The following is a 19,894-nucleotide window of genomic DNA, read 5'->3' as shown; positions in this document are numbered from 1 at the left end:
AATTTTCCTGGCTTCCTGACCAAGGTTTAACTTTGACCTTGGTTCCCACAATACCCTTTAGACATGAGACATGCTTTCTTGGCTTGAGTTCAGCTTAATTCAATCTCTGGCAGTTTCCTACCAACAAAAGGCACTCCTTCCTGCTCTCACAGCAGCCACGTGTCACCAATGGAGAGGCATGCCTGGTGCTCAGGTTTTTCAACTTGGCATTGTGTTTGTCCTGACATTAATCTATAATGCACATGTCTTAGATTACCACCCCAAAGTAAGCTTATGTGAGCATTTATGCCTCAATGCTAGGCATCTAACACATGAAACCTCCATCCTGGTTATAAGTAACCATTATAACCATTACAGTATAGAGGGGAGAACAGGAGGGGACTGAAGGGCTGACACTTGGCAGTCTGGAGGGTGAGACCTGGTCCAGCACTCCAGGGCTGCTTGGCTCACCCTGTAGCCTTTCAGTGCAAGTTGGCAAGGTGCTTTTAGGGCCCACAGGTATTCTGGTCACCTCCCTCTGGGCCAAAGGGGAGCCAAGGGAAGCCAAGGTGAGGGAGGTGCTTACCCACAAAGTAAGCAAGTAGGATAACGAGCGTGGCTGAGATGACGATGGCACTCAAGGCTGCACACTTCCAGTTACAGTACTTGGAGGGCTTCTTGAGGTTAAAGGCTGGCCGGGCAAAGGTGCTGCGGGGCAGAGGTCGGGGTGGAGGTGAGTACACTGTGCTGGACGTCAGTGGGTACCCTGGGGAAGTGGTGCAGAAGAGTGGGGAGGTACCTCCCGGCTTGAAGAGGAAATGCCTGTGGGTGGAGAGAAATAGGAGAGTGTCAGGGTCTGCTCACTCATCAGGAACTCCAGATGAATCTGGAAGATAGAGGCAGCAGTAGTAGGAAAAGCATGCAGAGGAATCTAGAGAGATAGTTTTACCACAGAGAAGATGGGAGGGACAGAAAAAGGAGAATAACATACTAGATCACAAAAACAGGGCACACAAAGACACATTTCCACAGAACATGGATGGGGCTGTCCTACCCCCCAACTTAGCAGAAGATTGGGCAATGAGATCCTTTTCCAGAGAATGGACGGGACTAGGGTACTGTTTCTTGGGGAATAAGGTACCTGTTCACTAAGATTACTGCAATAACTTGGAAAGCGTCTAAAAATCTGTTCTGTCTCCTGGAGATAATGGAACTTAAAAATTTTCTTCTCCCTCCAGTACCTGCTTTTCCAGTATACCTTGGCTGAGGAATGGAATACCCATATTTTCTAAAGAGGATATTGAAGCCAAGAAACCACCACTAAGCTCGCTGTGGTTAAGAGTCCCCTACTCTTGGCTGTCACATAGCCAATGGCAGAAAGTGCTTTCAAAGCATTCTGCTCAGAAGCCAGAGCCTGAGTCCCTGATGAAAGCTAGTAGGAACAGATGATACAGTTTTACAGGCAGCATGGCACAGTCAAAGCACATGGTTATGGCCAAACTAGGTCGAAAATCCTTCACAGCTTGTTTTTAACCATGGCCATGGGAAAACTTGCAGCTTTAAAGTCTCAGGATAACCCCACTCCTCCTGAGGAGGAAGAGGTCACAGAATATATATTCACAGGGCTTGTGCTGCATAGAGATTGCTACATGAGATGGTTTTCAGAATGGCAAAGGCAGCCAATGAAATGCCAAGAGATGCATATTAACAAAATTGTTGTTAATATGCGGGGGACAGGGTATTCCAAGGATAAACTCTTGCAAGGTGAACATGAATTTGGGGTGGGCATGCAACGTGGCATCACTTCCCCTAATAGAGCCCAGGGAAGGGTCTCAGGGTTTGCATGCAAGTGCAGGAGTCATGGGGAGTGCACACACGAAGAGGAGGAGCATGGGGATGTCACCTACCCGTCACTGTAAGCCCCATCATGGCGGGAGGCGCTGAGAATGTCCATCTCAATGAGGTTGTCCTGCAATGTCCCTAGGAATGGCTGCTTGCCTAGGTTTCTATGTACACATGGAGACATGAATGAAGCAATGAGTCATGCATCGATGAAGGGGGATAGTAGAGAAACACACAAAGTGGCTGTTTGGTGCAGCTGTGCATGAGACCAGCAGGACGTGGTTTCTAGGCGATGGGTCTGTGTGCAAGCCATATATGTAAGGGTGCACCTGGCACAGAGCAACCACAGGGAGTATTCTCTATACAAACCTGAAAGTTTGGCAGTTTTGTGCATCAAATCACAGCTAACACTGATGAGGACTGATAATATGTCAGGCACTGAGCTAGGCATGTTGCATCCATTATCTCAAAACTTCAAAAGTGGTTACATGAGGAAGGCAGCGTTATCCCTATTTTACAGACCAGGAAGTTGAAATGTAGAAAGGTAATGGGATTTGCCCAAAGTCACTGGTTACAAGATACAAAGCAGGGATTTGAGCTCAGGTTTATTTGATTCCAAAGTCTGATTTCTCCCCTGCTTGATATTGCCTATTTCTGCTTAAATAGATAGAGATGCTCATTTGGTAGCCCAAAGGCAAAAAAAAGTCAAGCATTTTTTGCCACCATCTTCTACATCAAGGGTTCTCAAACTTGAGTAAGCATTAGAATCATCTGGAGGGCTGTGGGTTGCTGGGTCACCACCAGTGATTCTGAGTCAGCAGGGTGGGATGGGGCCTGAGAATTTGCATTTCTCATAAGTTCTCAGGTTGATGCTAATGCTGCTGTAACATGGACCAAATTTTGAGGAGGCTCATGGTCCTTTAGCCATGCTGTATCTGGGTGATGAATGATTAACAACAATGGTGCCCCATGGCAGCCAAAGGGGAATGCTTTTTTCCCCTCAAGTGCATGGCCCATTTTGTAACTTTACCTATTTCTAAACCATGAAGACAGACACACTTGCCCTTTTTGGTCCCAATCATGCCAGGTATGTAATATCATTTACACTTGAGCACACCGGATCCTGTTTTCTGATCTTTGCAGGACTGCTACCACCTCATTTTAAAACACTAGTGAATCATTTCTAACAAGCTGGTGGTGACTGCAGACTCTTGCATGCACCTCAGGAAAGGGCTAACTGCAGAAAGCCAACTTCTGGGCCCAGCCCTGAGAGGGAACTTCCTTCTGACATTGCCTAGGTCTTGAAAATCAGAATATATGAATTCAAGTCCCTTCATTTCATTTTCCTGCTGTGTGAGTTTAGTAGATAACTTAACGTCTCTGAAACTTCCATTCTCATCTGTAAAATAGGGAGAACAATCATAAGCGCACGAGGTTCCTTAAAACAGAGTACCTGAGATGATATTGGAAGAAATTTAAAGAGCTATACAAATATTATAGACAAAATAATGCTAAATATAATAGCTGTTATTATGGAGAACATATCATATTTACTGTTCTAGGTGGTCTGTAACTGTTATCTAGCTTAATTTTATTCTTCACTCTATGAAGTAAGTACTATCATCTCCATTTTGTTGGCAAAACAAGGCTGGGAGAGATGAAATCAGTTTTCTAAGGTCATACAGAATGCAAGCAGCAGGGACAGAACTAGAACCTGGGTTTGGAATGCCCTCAGAGCGCAGGACCTTTCTACTTCATAACCCTGTCTTATTCTTCACAGATGAAAATGAGGTAGGGCTATGACCATTTTATTGACATCCCCAGGGATAACAAGAGCAAGAGTTAAGTTTTGCTAACCGGGGACACTGAGCACTGCACTGGTAGTAGGGAACACTTGGGGTGAGTCCTGAAGCACTGTCTGAGCTTTGCAGCCTGGGTGGCAAAGTATTCCATTGGTGTCCCTGGCCCCTGAGCCTCCCAAAATGCTTGCTGGAACTGCAGGGATGTGGAGGTCCTTCAGCGTGGCCTTTTCTCTACATCTAGCGAGATGACCTTGGTGATTAAAAGCCTTGTGGCTCAGTGGGAGGCACACAGGCCCAGGGACCAGAGAGACATAGGTTTGGGTCCCAGCTCCATAATCCACTAGCCCTTAGGCCAGGGAGTTAATCTCTCTGAGCATTACTGCTTCCATATCCATAAAAGGGGTAATCACTCACCTTGTAGAACCTAAAGTGTAATTGGAATCATGCCATCTATCTGCTCTCAACTCTCCAACAGCTTCCCAAAATTTTTAGAATAAAACCATAATCCTTATTACATCCTATATGTTCTGGCCCCTTGCTACTTCTCCGACCTCATTTTCTGTGCTCCAGATGTACTGACCTCCTTGCTGTCTTTCAAACAAGCTTAACCTTTGCTTTCATATGCCTGAACCACCTTCCCCCCACAAATATTTGCATGGATCACTCCCTTCCTTCTCAATTATTACCTTATCACCCTAAGTATAATAAGCTCACATTCTACCATCCAGTCATTCTTTGACCCCTTAATGGTTTATATTGAGGGGTCAAAGATATATATAGCAGTTGGTACTATATATATTTTCAATTTATCTGTATATTGTGTTTCTTCCTAACTCAATGTTAAGTTTCAGAGGGCAAGAGTCCTGTCTGTCTTGCACTCTGCTGCATGTCCAGAGCCTAGGAGAGCACATGATATGTGCTTGCAGGTATTCAATACACCTGTGTCGACTACTGCTGAGTGAGAGCATATACAAAGGGAAGTATGCCTGGGAAATTGCAGACACACAATTGGTGTTTAATTGAGGGTATCAGCAGAGGCTCATTTTATTACTGTTTCCTCCATTCACTGCATTTCAGGAGGGAATTTTGGTCTCTTTAACCCACATGGCTCAGCGTGAGCGACCTCTGATGGCATCAGCCTAGAGGGCTCAGAAAAGAGCTCTTGCCTCCTCCCTGGAGGGCAGCAGCCTGGCTGCAGGCTGCCTCAGAACATCTAGGAGTTTGGTCTGCATCACCAGGCTAGTACCATGCTCTCAGCAATTCAATCTATAATTTAAGGCTCAGGGGAAACAAACAGATAAATATATTCAAAGAAAAAAAAGACATAAAGGATAAAGATTAAAATGTAAATGTTGGGGATCTTCCAATGCTTGGATTAAGAGTGATTTTTATTTCTACTTTTATAATTTAAAAATAATTACTAAGGAAAAAGGGGAGAGCATTGTCTCAATTAGGACAAGATGAGAGGCAATGTAGAAGAATCAAGGATTTGTAGAGTGATAGGGTGCCAGATCTCCTGAAACAGCTTCCTACTCATGATAACTCAGATATTAATAATTTAGACCACAGGAATTTGGGGGAATGTGAGCATTTGCTGAAAAGGCCAGCTATTCAGAGGGCTACTAAGGCCTAAAAATAGCCTTTTCATGACTTCTGGTCAACAAAGATGGTAGCATAAGACTTCTCCAGAGTGCTATTCCCTCATGGAATCTTTCAACAACCAGCAAAAACAGGCAGAGCCATCTTGATCAAAAATCCAGAAAACACGTAAAGGGTTGCAGTTAATGTCCAAGTGCCAAATCAAGAAAATGCATCTTTAAAAATGGTAGGACAATTGCCAAGAGATGGAAGCAACCCAAGTGTCCATCAACTGATAAATGGATAAACAAGATGTAGTGTATAACACACAACGGAATATTATTCAGCATTAAAAAGGAATGAAGTTCTGATTCATGTGGCAACTTGGATAAATCTTGCAGACATCATATAGAGTGAAATAAGTCGGACATAAAAAAAGAAGTATTGTTTGATCTCACTGATATGAAAGAATTAGGATAAGCAAACTCTAGAATCTAGAATATAGGCTACCAAAAGCTGGGTCGGGGGTTGGGAATATGGAGTTAATGCTTAAATTATACTGAATTTCTTTTGGGTTAGATTGTAAAGTTTTGGTAATAGATGATGGTGATGGTAGCACAACACTGTGAATATAATTAACACCACTGAATTATATTTGTGAATGTGGTTAAAAGGGGGAAATTTTAGATTGTATGTTACTAGAATAAAAAAATAAGAGAGGGCAGTGCAACAGTAGCTCAGGGCAGTGCAATGGTGGCTCAGTGACAGAATTCTTGCCTGCCGTGCCAGAGACCCAGGTTCATTTCCCGGAGCCTGCCCATATTAAAAAATAATAATAAAATAAGAGAAAAAACATAGGGCTGTACAATCAGTGAGCCCAATTACAAATGATGACTATACTTAACAGTATATTTGTAAAAATGTTCTTCCATGAATTATAACAAATATACCTCACTAATGCAAGGGGTTAATAATACAGTAGTATATGGGAACTCTGCATTTTGTATATTTTATATACTGCATTTTCGTACACTCACAACTTCTGTTACAAAAAAAAAAAACAACCAACAACCCCAAAATAGTAGGAGAAGCTTGTGGTGCCCTTGTTGGCCCTTCCCCCAGTCCCTCTTTAGCATAGTGTAAAACCAACCTGTACTTCCATTGTGGTTCTGTGGCCCTGTTCCTAAGGGAGCAGAGCAACCTCTATGAATATACTGGGTTTCCTGTACATTGGTGCCAATCTATCAGGTAGCAGCCTGAAAGACTGAACTCAGAAACCTCTCTCTCTCACTTGTCCTCCCAAAACTTGCCCTGTAGGCCAGAAACAGCCTGAAGATAGATAAAGTGTAAGAAGCAATTGAGTCAAGGCACCCTGGGGCAAAAGATTCTCTGCTTTAAAACACAAGATAGATAAAGTGTAAGAAGCAATTGAGTCAAACCAGCCTGGGGCAAAAGATTCTCTGCTTTAAAACAAACAATAGAGCATCCTTGCCAGGGAGAATGTTATTTCATAGGGAGTAGAAGGGATATTTAGATACCTGCAAAGGGGGAATTGGTAAGGTCACATGCTCACAAGCTCAGGACAAGACTCAGACTCAGAAAAGACAGAGAGGGTCCTGCACTTCACTTTCACTGCAGGCTGGTCTTCTTGATAGAAAGGCTAAACTCTGAAGGAGGGCACCAGCCCAGGTAGAGCCAATTTGCAAAGATGATGAAAGGTATTCTTGTATGGTTGAATGCACTGTTTAGCTCTTGGGCATTCAAGAAAATCTCTGTCACATCACTAGCTGAATACAAACTGAAGGAACAGATAGTTTAGGGAGTAAATCCTATAGTTAACATTTTAATATACTAAAATATAGAGTGTGCAACACAAGATTACCAAACAAAGAAACAGGAAATCATGACCCATCCAAAGGAACAAGATAAAAATCTAGAAGGCATAAATGAGGAATATCGGACTATTGGACACACTGGACAAAGACTTCAAAAAAGTGGTCAGTATGTCAAGGAGGTAAATGAAAATACAGAGAAAGATAAAGGATATCAGGAAAACAATGAATAAACAATATGAGAATCTCAACAGAAAGAAATTTTAAAAAGGAACCAAACAGAAATACTGGAGCTGAAGACTAAAATACTTGAAATGACAAATTCCCTAGAGGGTTTCTAAAGCAGACTGAAGTTGGTAGAAGAAATCATTAGTGATCTCAAAGAGAAGACAAATGAAATGATTCAGGCTATTGGGCAGTATGCTGGTTTGAAACCGCTATGCCCCAGAAAAGCCATGTTTTTCTAATCCAATCCTATGGGTGCAGACCTACTTGGGTGGGACCCTTTGATTAGGTTGTTTCCATGGAGATGTGACCCAGCCCATTCAAGGTGGGTCTTAATTAGCTTATGGAGTCCTTTAAGACAGGATCATTCTGGAGAAAGCTCAGACAGATACTCAGAGATTCTGAGAGAGCTGTTTGAAACCAGAAGCCCAATGAGAAGGACAGCAGACATTGCCATGTGCCTTCCCATGTGACAGAGTAGCCTTGGACCTGATTGGCCTTTCCTGAGTGAAGGTATCCTCCTCTTAGCACCCTAATTTGGACATTTTCATGGCCTTAGAATTGTAACTTGTAACTTAACAAATTCCCTTTATAAATGTGAATCTATTTCTGGTATACTGCATTCTGGCAGCTTTAGCAAACTGAAGCAGGCAGAAAGAAATAAAGAATGAAAAAGGTGAACAAAGCTTAATTGGGTCTGAGGGATACCATCAAGAATATCATTGTGCACATCATGGGAGTCCCAGGAAGAGAAGAAATAGAGAAAAGGGCAGAAGGAATATTCAAGGAAAAAACGGCAGAAAACTCCCCCAATTTAATGAAAGACATGAATATGTACATTTAAGAAACCCAATAAATCCTAAACAGGATAAATTTGAAGAGAACCATACCCAAACACATTATAGTCGAACTGTGTTCAAGGACAAGGAGAGAGATGTGTTACTTGCAAGAGAAGAATAATGTATTTTGTACAAGAGAGTCCAAAGAAGATTAAGTGCCTGTATCTCATCAGAATTCATGGACATAAAGGGCCAGAGAGAAGACATGAATTCCAGTGCTGGCAGGAAATAATTACCAGCAAAAATTTTATATCCAGCAAGAAGGTCTTTCAAAAATGAGGGAGAGGGTGGGCCACGATGGCTCAGTGGCAGAGTTCTTGTCTGCCATGGCAGAGACCTTGGTTTGGTTCCAGTGCCTGCCCATGTGAAAAAAAAAAAAAAAATGAGGGAGAGAAGAAAAAAAAGAGACATTAATTCATCCCCACTCTATCTGCCCTATAAGCAATGATAAAAGGAGTTCTTCAGACTGAAAGGAAAGGACATTAGACAGAGGATCCAAGTGGCATAAAGAAATAAAGACCTCCGGTAAAGCTAACCATATGGTTAATTACCACTCTATTGTACTGTGTTTTTTAGTATGTAATTCTAGACTTTTTACTTCTTATAGTTTCTAAAATGCAAATGCATAAAAAATAATGGTAATCTATCATTATGGGCATGTAATGTATAAAGATACAATTTGTGATAAGTACAAGAAACTGGTAGGGGGATGGAGCGGTAGAGGAACAGTGTTTGTGAATGTTATTGATGTTAAGTTGGTATTAAACATGATTGTTATAGATTTAGGATGTTAAATTTAAGACCCATAGTAACCACAAAGAAAAAGTCTGAAAAATCTATACAGAAGGAAATGACTCAAAATGGTACACTATATAAAAAAAAAAACAAACACATATGAAACTAGGCATTAATGGAAGATTGAGGGGCAAAGATGATATGACTCACAAAACTGAAATAATAAAATGGCAGAAGAAACTCCTTTATTATCAGTAGTTACTTTAAATGCAAATGGCTAAACTCTGCAGTCAAAAAGCATAGACTGGAAGAAAGGATAAAATAGCACAGCCCATCTGTGTGCTGTTTATAAGAGACCCACCTTTGATTTGAAGACACAGTAGGTCAAAAGTGAAAGGATGGGAAAAATATGACATGCAATAGAAACCAAAGGAGAGTTACATTGATATCAGATAGCATAGGCTTCAAGTCAAAAACTGTTACAAAGGACTAAGATCACTATATACAGATAAAACAGTCAATTCAACAAGAAAATATATATGCACCTAACAGTAGAGATGCAAAATACAAAGTACATATTGACAGATTTGAAGGGAGACATAGACGTCTCTACATTAATAGTAGGAGACTTTATTACATCACTTTCAATAATGGATAGAAAATCTAGACAGATAGATAAGGAAATAGAAGACTTCAACAACATTATAAACCAACCAGACCTAACGGACATATATAGAACACTTCCCCTAACAGCAGCAGAATACATATTCTTCTCTTGTGCACATGGATCATTCTCCGAGATGAATCATACATTGGTTCACAAAATAAGACTCAATAAACTAACAAATCTTGAAATCATATTATGTATCTTCTCTGACCACAATGGAATGAAATTAGAAATCAATAACAAAGAGAGAACTGGAAAATTAAAAAATATATGGAAATTAAACAACATACTCCTCAACAACCAATCACAGGGAAATTAGGAAATATCTTGAAGTGAATGAAAACAAAAACACAACATACCGAAACTTATGGGATACAGCAAAGGCAGTGCTGAGACGGAAATTTATAGCTTTAAATGCTCACATTATAGCTCCAAGTGCTCACTGTATACCGATATAGCAATAAAAGAAGAAAAATCTCAAATCAGAGACCTAACCTCACAAATGGAAGATCTAGAAAAAGAAGAGCAAATTCAAACCAAAAGTTAGCAGGAGGAAGAAAATAAAGATTAGAGACAAGATAAATGAAGTAGAGAATAAAAAAAAAATAAAGAGAATCAACTGAAACCAAAACTTGGTTCTTTGAAAAGATGAATAAAATCGACAACTGTTTAGATAGACTGACAAAGAAAAAAGAGAGGATGCAAATAACTAAAATTAGAAGTGAAAGGTGGGATAGTATTACTGATGCCACAAAAGTAAAGAGGATTATAAGAGGATACAATAAACAATTAGACAGTAACAATTTAGATAATCTAGATGACAAATTCCTAGAAACACACAAACTACCCACAAGGATTCAGGAGGAAATAGAAGACCTCAACAAACCAAATCAATACTTACATTGAATCAGTAATCAAAAACCACCCAGCAAAGAAAAGCTCAGGACTAGATGGCTTCACTGGTGAATTTCACCAAACATTCCAAGAAGAATTAACATTAATCCTGTTCAAACTTTTCCAAAAAATTTAAGAGGAGAGAATACTCCCCAACTCATTGTGAGTCTAACACCTCTTTCGTACCAAAGTCAGATAAAAATACCCCAAGTAAAGAAAACTAAAGATCAATATTTCTTATGCCGAAATCATCAAGAAAATACTAACAAATCCAATAGTACATTAAAGAATTATACCTCATGATCAAGATAGATCCTAGGTATGCACAAGTGGTTTAACATAAGAAGATCAATCAAAGTAATATACCACATTAATAGAATGAAGGCAGAAACTCCATGAACATCTTGATTGACGTCAAAAAGGTATTTGCCAAAACCTAGCACCCCTTCCTGAAAAATAAAAATACACAGAAAACTAGGAATAGAAGGAAACTTTCTCAACCTGATAAAAGGCACATATGAAAAGCCCACAGCTAACATTGGAGTTAATGCGAAAGACTGAAAGCTTTCCCTCTAAGATCAGGAACAAGACAAAGATGCCCAGTGTCAATACTCTTATTCAATATTGTAATGGAAGTTCCAGGCAAAGCAATTAGGCAAGAAAAACAAATAAAGGATATCTATATCAGAAAGGAAGAAGTAAAATTTTCTGTATTTGCAGATGACTTTATCCCATGTACAGAAAATCCTGAAAAATTCACAACAAAGCTACCAGAGCTAATAAATGAATTTAGCTAAGTGGTAGGGTAAAAGATCAATGGCAAAAATCAGTAATGTTTCTATACACTAGCACTAAACAATCTTAAGACCAAATTAAGAAAAAATTCCATTTACACTAGCAAGTAAAATAGTCAAACATCTAGGAATAAATTTAACCAAGGATGTAAAGGACTTACAGAGGAAAACTACAAAACATTGCTAAAAGAAATCAAAGATCTAAATAAATGGAAACCCATTCCATGTTCATGGATTTGAAGACTAAATATAGTCAAGCTGTTGGTTCTACACAAAACAATTTATAGAGTCAATGCAATTCCAATCAAAATTCTAACATCCTTTCCATTTTTCAGAAATGGAAAAGCCAATCATCAAATTTATATGGAAGAGTAAGGGGCCCCAAATAACCAAAACCATTTTGAAAAAGAACAAAGAGAGCTCACACTTTCAAATTTTAAAACTTTATTACAAAGATACAGTAATCAAAACATCAGGGTACTGGCACAAGGGGCATATTGACCAATGGAATTGAATTGAGAGTTCAGAAATAAACTGTCATATTTAAGGCTAATGGCTTTTTTAACAAGGGTCAAAATCCATTCAATGGGGGAAAGAAGACTCCTCATCAAATGGTGCTGAGAAAACTGGATATCCATATACCAGACAATGAAGGTGGACCTATACCTCACACTATATGCAAGAATTAGCTCAAAATAGATCAAAGACCTACTTATAAAAACCCAAACTATAAACTCCTAGAAGAAAACAGGGAAGCAGGTTTTTTGAATTTGTGCTAGGCAATGTTTTCTTTAATATAGTTATTACCTTCCTTTATAGATGTAGGAACAGAGATGCAGTTAGGTTAAATTACTGCCCAAGGTCATACAGAATAGCAAAGGCAGAGATGGGACTCAAATCCAAATCTCTCCACTTCTGCACCAGCTGCCTCTCAGGAAAGAGTTTACTGAGTACCTGGAGTGGAGCGTGGCCTGACCTGCTTTTGCTTTTCTTCGAGATCTTCTTAGAGTGGAGAGGGGAACGGCTCCTCTGTGAGTCTGAGGGGAAGCTCTGGACTGAAGCAGAGACTTCCAGTTCCATCTCTCTGGCCCTAGTACTTAGTATGGGGCAAGGCAGGTTGGTCCAGGGCAGACTGAGTTCACCTCACAAGGGAGGAACAAGTGGCTTTTGGGAAGAAAGTAGCCAAGAAGCTGAGGGGGCAGTACTTCTTCAGGACTGGCCTGTTCAACACCCCACCTTCTCACAATGAACCCACCATGTTGGCCATGTGTCAGCTCACAAAGCTCTGGATCAGCCACCATGGCACCTGATTCTCATGACCACGTAGTGGGGTAGGACTACCAGGGATCACATCCCACATTCCACAGCTGAGACCTTAAGTTATGCAGAGGGTCAGTGACTCAGTCAAGGTTACTTTAGGGTTAGATAAGGAACTGGAATTTACACAAATGAATGAGCAAAGAAATAACAAGTGAACTAGGTGTCCCACTCCACAATGATCCTTCTAAAAGGCCAATTCTGTGGTGTTATCTTCCTATTTAAAAGATTGTTGACACCTAGCCATATACACTTCCACCTCCCATCCCAAGCTTCCTATGGCCACAGGAAAAAGTAAAATGTCCTTGTCATGTCATCTGAGTCCCTGCATTACTGATTCCCCACAAAGCCCCCTGTGCTTTTACTTCACCCAACTATTTGCCAGCTCACCAAAATGTGAAGCTCTCTCTAGCCTTTCTGGCTTTGCACAACTGCCTCTCTGCTCAGGATTCCTTTCTTGCCAACAAACTCCTACTGCTGCAGGTTCTAAAAAATTATCTTTACTAGTTAGGAAGTTAGCATCAGTTAGCAGAAAGACATATGGGCTCTGGAGCCAGTCAACCTTGGTATGGATCCTGGCCTTGGCACTTACTGGCTGTGTGATCCTAGGCAAGTTACTTAACTTTCGTATGCTTCTGAGTCATCTCTAAAAGGGGATGAGAATAAGACTACCTACCTATGCAGATAAGAGTTAACACAGCAGAACTGACTGCTCTCCTTTGAAAGAACTGCTTATTATGATTGGCCCTTGGCTGGTGCCTGGGAACTTAGATTTTGGGAGGTTCCTGATAGTAACTGGTAAGGGCGGCTTGTTGTGCCTAAATGATTTGTATAAGCAATATAGTTTATGCTGAACACCTACTTTCCTCCCAGGAGTCAAAAATTTGGGTGTCTGCTAGTCAGGAGTGCCTACATGTTAAGTCCTCATTAAAAACCCTGGGAACTGAGGATCCTATGAGCTTCCCTGGTTTGCCACATTTCACACATGTTACAACTTATTGATTGGGGAATGAAATGAGTCCTGTATGACTCCACTAGGAGAGAACCTTGGAAGTTTATACCTTGTTTCCCCCAGACTTCACTCCATGGGTCTTTTCCCATTGCTGATTTTGCTTTCTAGCTTTTTGCCATAACAAATCACAGGCATGCATTCGACTATATGCTGAGTCCTGTGAGTCTCCTAGTGAATCATCAAATGGGGTGGGTGGGGGGAGTTTTGTGATCCCTGACACATTCCCTTAAGGCAGAGGAGAGGATTAAAGAATTAATATATGTAACGTACAGAACAACCCCATCCCTGATGATGGGGAAGGCAGCTCCTCAAATTGAGCGTGACCAAAAAATGTTTCCTAGTCTCCCCAACAAGGCCTGAGATCAGATGAGCTAGAGTCAAGGTCTGGCAACCTCCTGCTTGGCTTTCCCTTCATCCAATGGAAACCTGATGGTTATTAATCAGATAGTCCCTATGAAATCAATTAAGTACCTGATGTTGCAGAGTACAAGAGAAGAGGATCAGGGTTTGGGGGACCTTGTGCATGGCTCCTGCCAGAAAGGACTACAGATGCACCTCTGGGGCTTACAGCAACTCCTACCCTAGCTCTAAGGAGCATAGGTGGACCTGGTCTCAGCTAACCTTGGGGAGTGCCACAGGAAGAGCAGGTACAGAAGTTGGTTGATCCCAAGTCCCTTCTCCTCCCTCCCACTTCTGTTAGCTTTTCTTTTCCTACCAGTGTGAAATCTAACTCCCTCCTGGTCATTCTACTTGATGCTATGGTATTTGCTCAGCTATTTATTCTAGACCCTTAACACAGACTCATTTTGACAGTTAGGGATGGGACCCATGAGTTTGTCTCTGGCATCAAGAGGGTCCCCATTGTAATGGGACTTGGAAAGAGCTATTTAGGACAACAATATGGAATAGGCCCTGCCCTCTTGGGCTTCTAGGCCTCTTTCAGGCCCACCTCAATGACAAGGGTTCCCTCTTACCCTTTAACTCTCAGCTCACAAAGTACCAGGTCCATTGGAAGGTCTTTCTTTTTCCACACTCAAGTCTCAATTAAGCATAAATGTTCGCTCATTTGTTTTATCATTCATCATTTTGCTTGGGTGTTAATATTTATTAAGCACCTACCATGTGGAAAACCCTGAGTTATATGATCCAGAGACCATTAAAACATAGCACAGTCCTTGTGTTTTCCTCTGAGAGAACACTTAAACCACTGTGATATAAGAATCTGTTCTTGTAAACATCTTATGTGCTAGGCACATAGTAGGCACTGAGTGACTATTTATAGAAGAACATGGATAACATGATAAATAATTGAGCAATTACTCTGTGTTAAGACATTTCAGATATTATCTTATGTAATGGTTACATCAGCTAACGAGGTAGTGTAATGGCTTAAAGATGGTTGCAAATTCTTTGACACTCCTTCCTTTGAGAGGTCAGGTCTATTTCAACTCCTGTCAAAGCCAGCTGACCTATGATTGCTTTGACCAACAGAATATGGTGGAAATGAAACCATGCCAGTTCCAGGCCAAGTCTTTAAGGGAATCAACGGCTCCTGTCTCAGTGTGGGAGCCCTGAACTACCACATATGAAGAAAACTACCCTGCTAGGAAGACCACATGCAGAGGCTGAGCCCAGCTTTCTAGCCAGCCCCCACCAAGGTGTCAGGCATGTGAGGAGACACTTTGGATCCTCCAGATTGGCCTAGCTGCCAGCGGAAAACTCTGGATTAATGCTAATCAACACCATGTGGAGAAGAATAGCCTAGCTGAGTCCTTCCTGAACTACTGACTCACAAGATTGTGAAATATAATCAAGTGGTTTTTAGGCCACTAAGTTTTGGAGAAGTTTGTATTGTGCAATAGACAATCAGAACAGAAAGACACTACTATTTTATCCATTTTAGAGATGAAGGAATTTAAGGCATGGATTCAGAGCTAGTCCTGGGGTGGGAGTTTGAGCAGAGGGTGTGTCTGGCCCTGAAACCTGTGCTCTGATCCACTTGCTACAGCTAGTGAACCATCATGTATGCCCTCAGATCATCAGGGCCAACATCTCAACTTTTACAAAGTAGAGAAGAGGTAAAACCTACTATTTTCTCTCAACATCTCTGGTGGGTAGGGTTTCAAATATTTTTGAATGACTTTGCTCTTCACAGGGTTAGTGTGGGAAGCAGCTCTATGTGAAAAAAATGGAACTGTGCTGTGTGCTCGTCTGACTAACATCATCTCATTACTTCCTCCCTACCTTTCTGAGAGATATGAATTCTTATCTCAGTTTACTGATGGGGAAAACAAGGTTCAGAAACATTAAGTAACTTTCCCAGATAATAAGGATTAAAGCCAAGATGGGAATTCAAGTCCATCTGACTCTAAAGCCCATACTCTTTCTACCTCACCAAGCAGGTCAAAATCATTTATGATTCTATCTGCCAGACTTGACACTGATCATTTCTAAACTGAATCTTGTTAGTTTCTTTGCCATCACCCAATTAAGGTCAGTGTTAAGATTCAGAATTCTAATTGCATTATCTACTATATTAGGCTTCTCTCCTGGTTTTGGACTAATTTTAGATGTACAGGACTCTGAAATCACAGAGGTAGGTTTCCTCAAGCATTTCAGCTAGGTTTTGAGAGTAAGCAGGACTTTGCTAGACCACGAAGTGAGAAGGAAGACAACACCAGAAGAGAACTGTGCAAGAATATGTTCAAAGGCACAGAAGTATGAAAAGGTTAGGATTTGGGGGAATGCTGATAAATACACATATATGTACACTTGGCATACACATACATATGCTGAATATTAAACATTTAATTATGTAGTATATGTGTATGAATGTAGATATAAAATGGTGTTTGTGAGTATATATCAACATGTTAACAACAGTTACCTTTTCATGGTGGATACACATGATTTTCTTCTTTTTTCCATTTTCTAACTATTGTATAACAAATGTTTATTGCTTGAGTAATAAAGAGTAAGGAAAAAGAAAACTAAGTTCCTTGTAGTTTGAGTAATGGATGTGAGAGGACAGAGGCTCAGAAAGCCAGGGGAACACAGACTGTTGAGGCAGGAGAGTTCTCTGGGGCCAGGAGACTTGGCTTGGCCACCTTTGTCCCTCAAATTAACCATTAGGAAAACCTCCTTGCTGCTTGTCCTCTATCTTTCTTTACTTTGAAAAAACTTGGAGGCTCAAAGAAGGAGGTCTCTGCTAACCCCTGCTCCCCAGGAGTGATCCTAAGTGAGAAAAGTGGCCACCCAAGCAGAGAGAGTGACTACTGTGCTCCCTGCAGAGAATCAGAACCATTGATTATTTTCTGGCTTTTTTCAACTGTGTTCAGTCATTCAATAAACACACTGGAAATAATGGAAATCTGATTAAGTAGCCTCAGGCAGGGATGACATAAATTATCCGACTCTGTTACTGATGAGAGCGAAGGAAGCATGTAGGGGAAAGAAACACATGATTTTACAGGATGTTGATAGAAACAATATTAATTATGAGAAGGGGAAGGGGGGAATTGGACTGCATCCTTAAGATACTTACTTTTGGAAAAACAATTCTACAGAAGTAAAATGAGGCAAAAGGATGCTGTTTTTCTTTCATTGGACCCCTCATGCTCAATATGTGAATACCATAGTTTTATGCCAGGCAAAGTCAGATGGGTATACTTTCCATATAGAGATTAATTTCACTTCCTTAAATGTGGTATGACTTTTGTCCCTTCCACAGATAAAGAACAGACGTTTGAGAAAATAAAATCCATGTTTCTCACTATTTTAAGAAATAGGATAGAAGATTAAGAGGTTCCAATTGTGCCGGCCTGGGACACTTCACTTTCAGTTTAGGGAAAGTAGGAAAAGGCTGTGTCCCTAAAAGTAAATAGTGTTTATCTCAGAGTGGTAGGACTGATGGTAAGTCTAATTTTCATCTTTATATTTTTCTGCATTTCTCCAGTGAACTTGTATGATTTTTATGATGAGGCAAAAAAAAAAAAAAAACAAAACCATTAGATTTTGGAAAAATAATGGTTAAGCAGAGGAGAGGACTGCTGTAGAACCCAGACTGACTGAAGTACCTGAACTGAATGCTGCATTTGACGCCAGGGCTGGAGGAAGGAGAGGGCAGAGGTACTCAGGCACGGAGAGAACTGGAGAAGGTAGTCGTTGTGTAAGGAAAAACAGCACCGGACATGGAGTCAAGCAACCTGGGCTCAAATCTTAGCTCTGCAACTGCCTATGTGACTCTGAGCTCTTGATCAACAGTCTCTGGTGCTCATTTTCCCAAACTCCCCAACGGGTATCCTAAACACACCACTTTGTTACCATACATTACATTACATTATGGTTACAGAATATCACACCTATGAAAACCTTGTAAACCAAAAGCTGATGTATACATGTTAAGGATTATTAGGGTTTGGGGTATGAAAGGGATAGGACACAGGGAAAGGAGGCAAGAAGAGGAGGGGAGATTGCAATTCACTGAGCGCCCACTTCAGGCCAGGCAGGCCCATAGGCACCAAGTGATGAAATCAGAGCCGGGCCAGAAAAGGCAGAGGTGAAAGCCAGATCAGACACCTGTTTCCACGTATCAGTCTCACCTGCTTTACACCAGCCCTCTCAAGGGAAAGTGAGGAGCAAAGGCGTTGAACCACTTCACGGAGTTCATACCTTGGTAAGCAGCAGACTAGGAGTGAACCCGAGATCTGTTTGATCGCATAACCAACCCATGCTCCTTCTCTTTTCCATACCTCCCGCCTTTTTTCCACATCCCTAAGCTGTGCAAACGACCCTGGCTGCTCTTGGCCAGTGTCCACAGAACTGCTGCAAAAGACCTCAGAGCAGGCTGCCCGCCGCCCTTCCCGGCCGCGGCCCCGCCCGCCCGGCCCCGCCCCTCCCCGCACCTGGTCTCCAGGGGGATGTTGCTGTTGAGCAGCCAGTTGTCCTGGGCGTGGGCCGGCTCCTGGGCGCCGCCCGCGGGGGGCTCTCCCGGGAGCGAGTGGTCCGTGGGGGCCGGGCTGGGGTTGCTCCTTGGAGTGAAGTTGCCTCGGTTCAGGGAGTTAATGGAGGCCGCGTGGTGCTGGTTGGGGGTGTGGGCATGCGAGAGTGGCGGCGGCGGCGTCCGGAGCCGCGAGTGGTTCTGCAGGGCGCCGGGGTGATCTAGAACACAAACACGCGGGTCAGGGTGGGCAGCGGGTCAGGGTGGGGCCGGGTCAGGGTGGGCAGCGGGCCGCCGCGCTGCCTGTCAGGCTGGAAATGCTGCCCGAGAGAGCTGAGCAAGGACTCCAGGGAAGGGAGGTAAACGTTCATCAGGCACGGAAAAATTCTACATATCAATTCATTCAGTAGTTATTCAACAGATATTTATTAAGTACCTAATATTCCAGGGGCTGTGCGTACATGGACGAACAAAACAGACAAAATCCCAGTCCTCACTGAGCTTAAGTTCTAGCAGGGGATGGAGACAGTAAACAAGATAAAAAAGAGTAGGTGCAGATATGACTAACATCAAAGTGTTTATTCTATACTTTTAGAACAGTGGTCGCTGACCAGTCAGTACTACCTTCAACATCATGGGGGGAGTTAGAAATGAAAAATCTCTGGCCCTGTCTGAGACTTAATGAACCAGATACCTTTGGGTGAGGCTCAGTAATCTGCTTTCACAAGTCCCGCAGGTGATTCTGATACATGCTAAAATTTGAGAACCACTGATACATATATTGGTATATAGTAAATAAAACAAACAAGGTAAATAAGTAAATATATAGTTTACTGGGATGGTGATAAATCTGAGGAGAAAACATGAATCCAGGAAGGGACCTGTAGCTGTGTATGTGCGCCCAGTGACATTTTAGGTAGAGTGACCAGCGATGGCTTCAGGGAGAAGGGGACTTTTGAATGAAGGGAGTGAGCCATGCCGGTCCCTGGGTGCCTGGGGGGAATTACAAACCACTGCAGACCTTTATTGAGCACTTACTATGTGCTCAATATAGCCAAGCACTATTCTGAGGCTATGTGGGTTAATTTAGTTAATCCTCACAACCCCTACAGAGCAGGTTCTGTTTTTATCTCAGAGGAGGGAACTGAGATAAATATTTTATTTACTCCCTTCAACTACTCAAAGCAACTGGCATTATTATCCCTGTTTTAAAGATCAAAATCCTAGAGGAGGTAAGTAAAGTACCCAAAGTTACATGACTAACTGGATGCTGTTTACAAAGAAATGAAATAAGTTTCTGGAGATATCTCAAATGAGGCAAATCCTGGAGGTAAATTTTACCTACCACCCACCTAAGCTATGCTCACAGAAAATCTAATTTTTGGAAACTGAGGATGTTATGAGATGAAGAAGTCAGGACATTGGATTCCAGTGTGCTT

The 19,894-nt window shown here is 41.7% G+C and overlaps 1 protein-coding gene across 5 annotated transcripts in view; it reads right to left on the bottom strand.

The window, feature by feature from the left end:
- Nucleotides 1-19,894, bottom strand: part of TENM4 (teneurin transmembrane protein 4) — a 780,788-nt gene that overhangs the window by 238,377 nt on the left and 522,517 nt on the right. For all 5 annotated transcript variants that reach the window (XM_077113447.1, XM_077113449.1, XM_077113448.1 and 2 more), the window contains 3 exons: nt 18,421-18,676; nt 1,887-1,985; nt 566-801 (listed from right to left, as the gene is read on the bottom strand). In XM_077113447.1, coding sequence (XP_076969562.1) covers nt 566-801; nt 1,887-1,985; nt 18,421-18,676 — 591 coding nt within the window. The remainder of the gene's footprint in view (nt 1-565; nt 802-1,886; nt 1,986-18,420; nt 18,677-19,894) is intronic.

This window comes from Tamandua tetradactyla, chromosome 8, assembly GCF_023851605.1.
Source record: "Tamandua tetradactyla isolate mTamTet1 chromosome 8, mTamTet1.pri, whole genome shotgun sequence".
In the NCBI taxonomy this organism is placed as follows: Eukaryota; Metazoa; Chordata; class Mammalia; order Pilosa; family Myrmecophagidae; genus Tamandua; species Tamandua tetradactyla.
The sequence above is the reverse complement of the archived record's forward strand: the minus strand, read 5'-3'. Positions and strand labels throughout refer to the sequence as shown.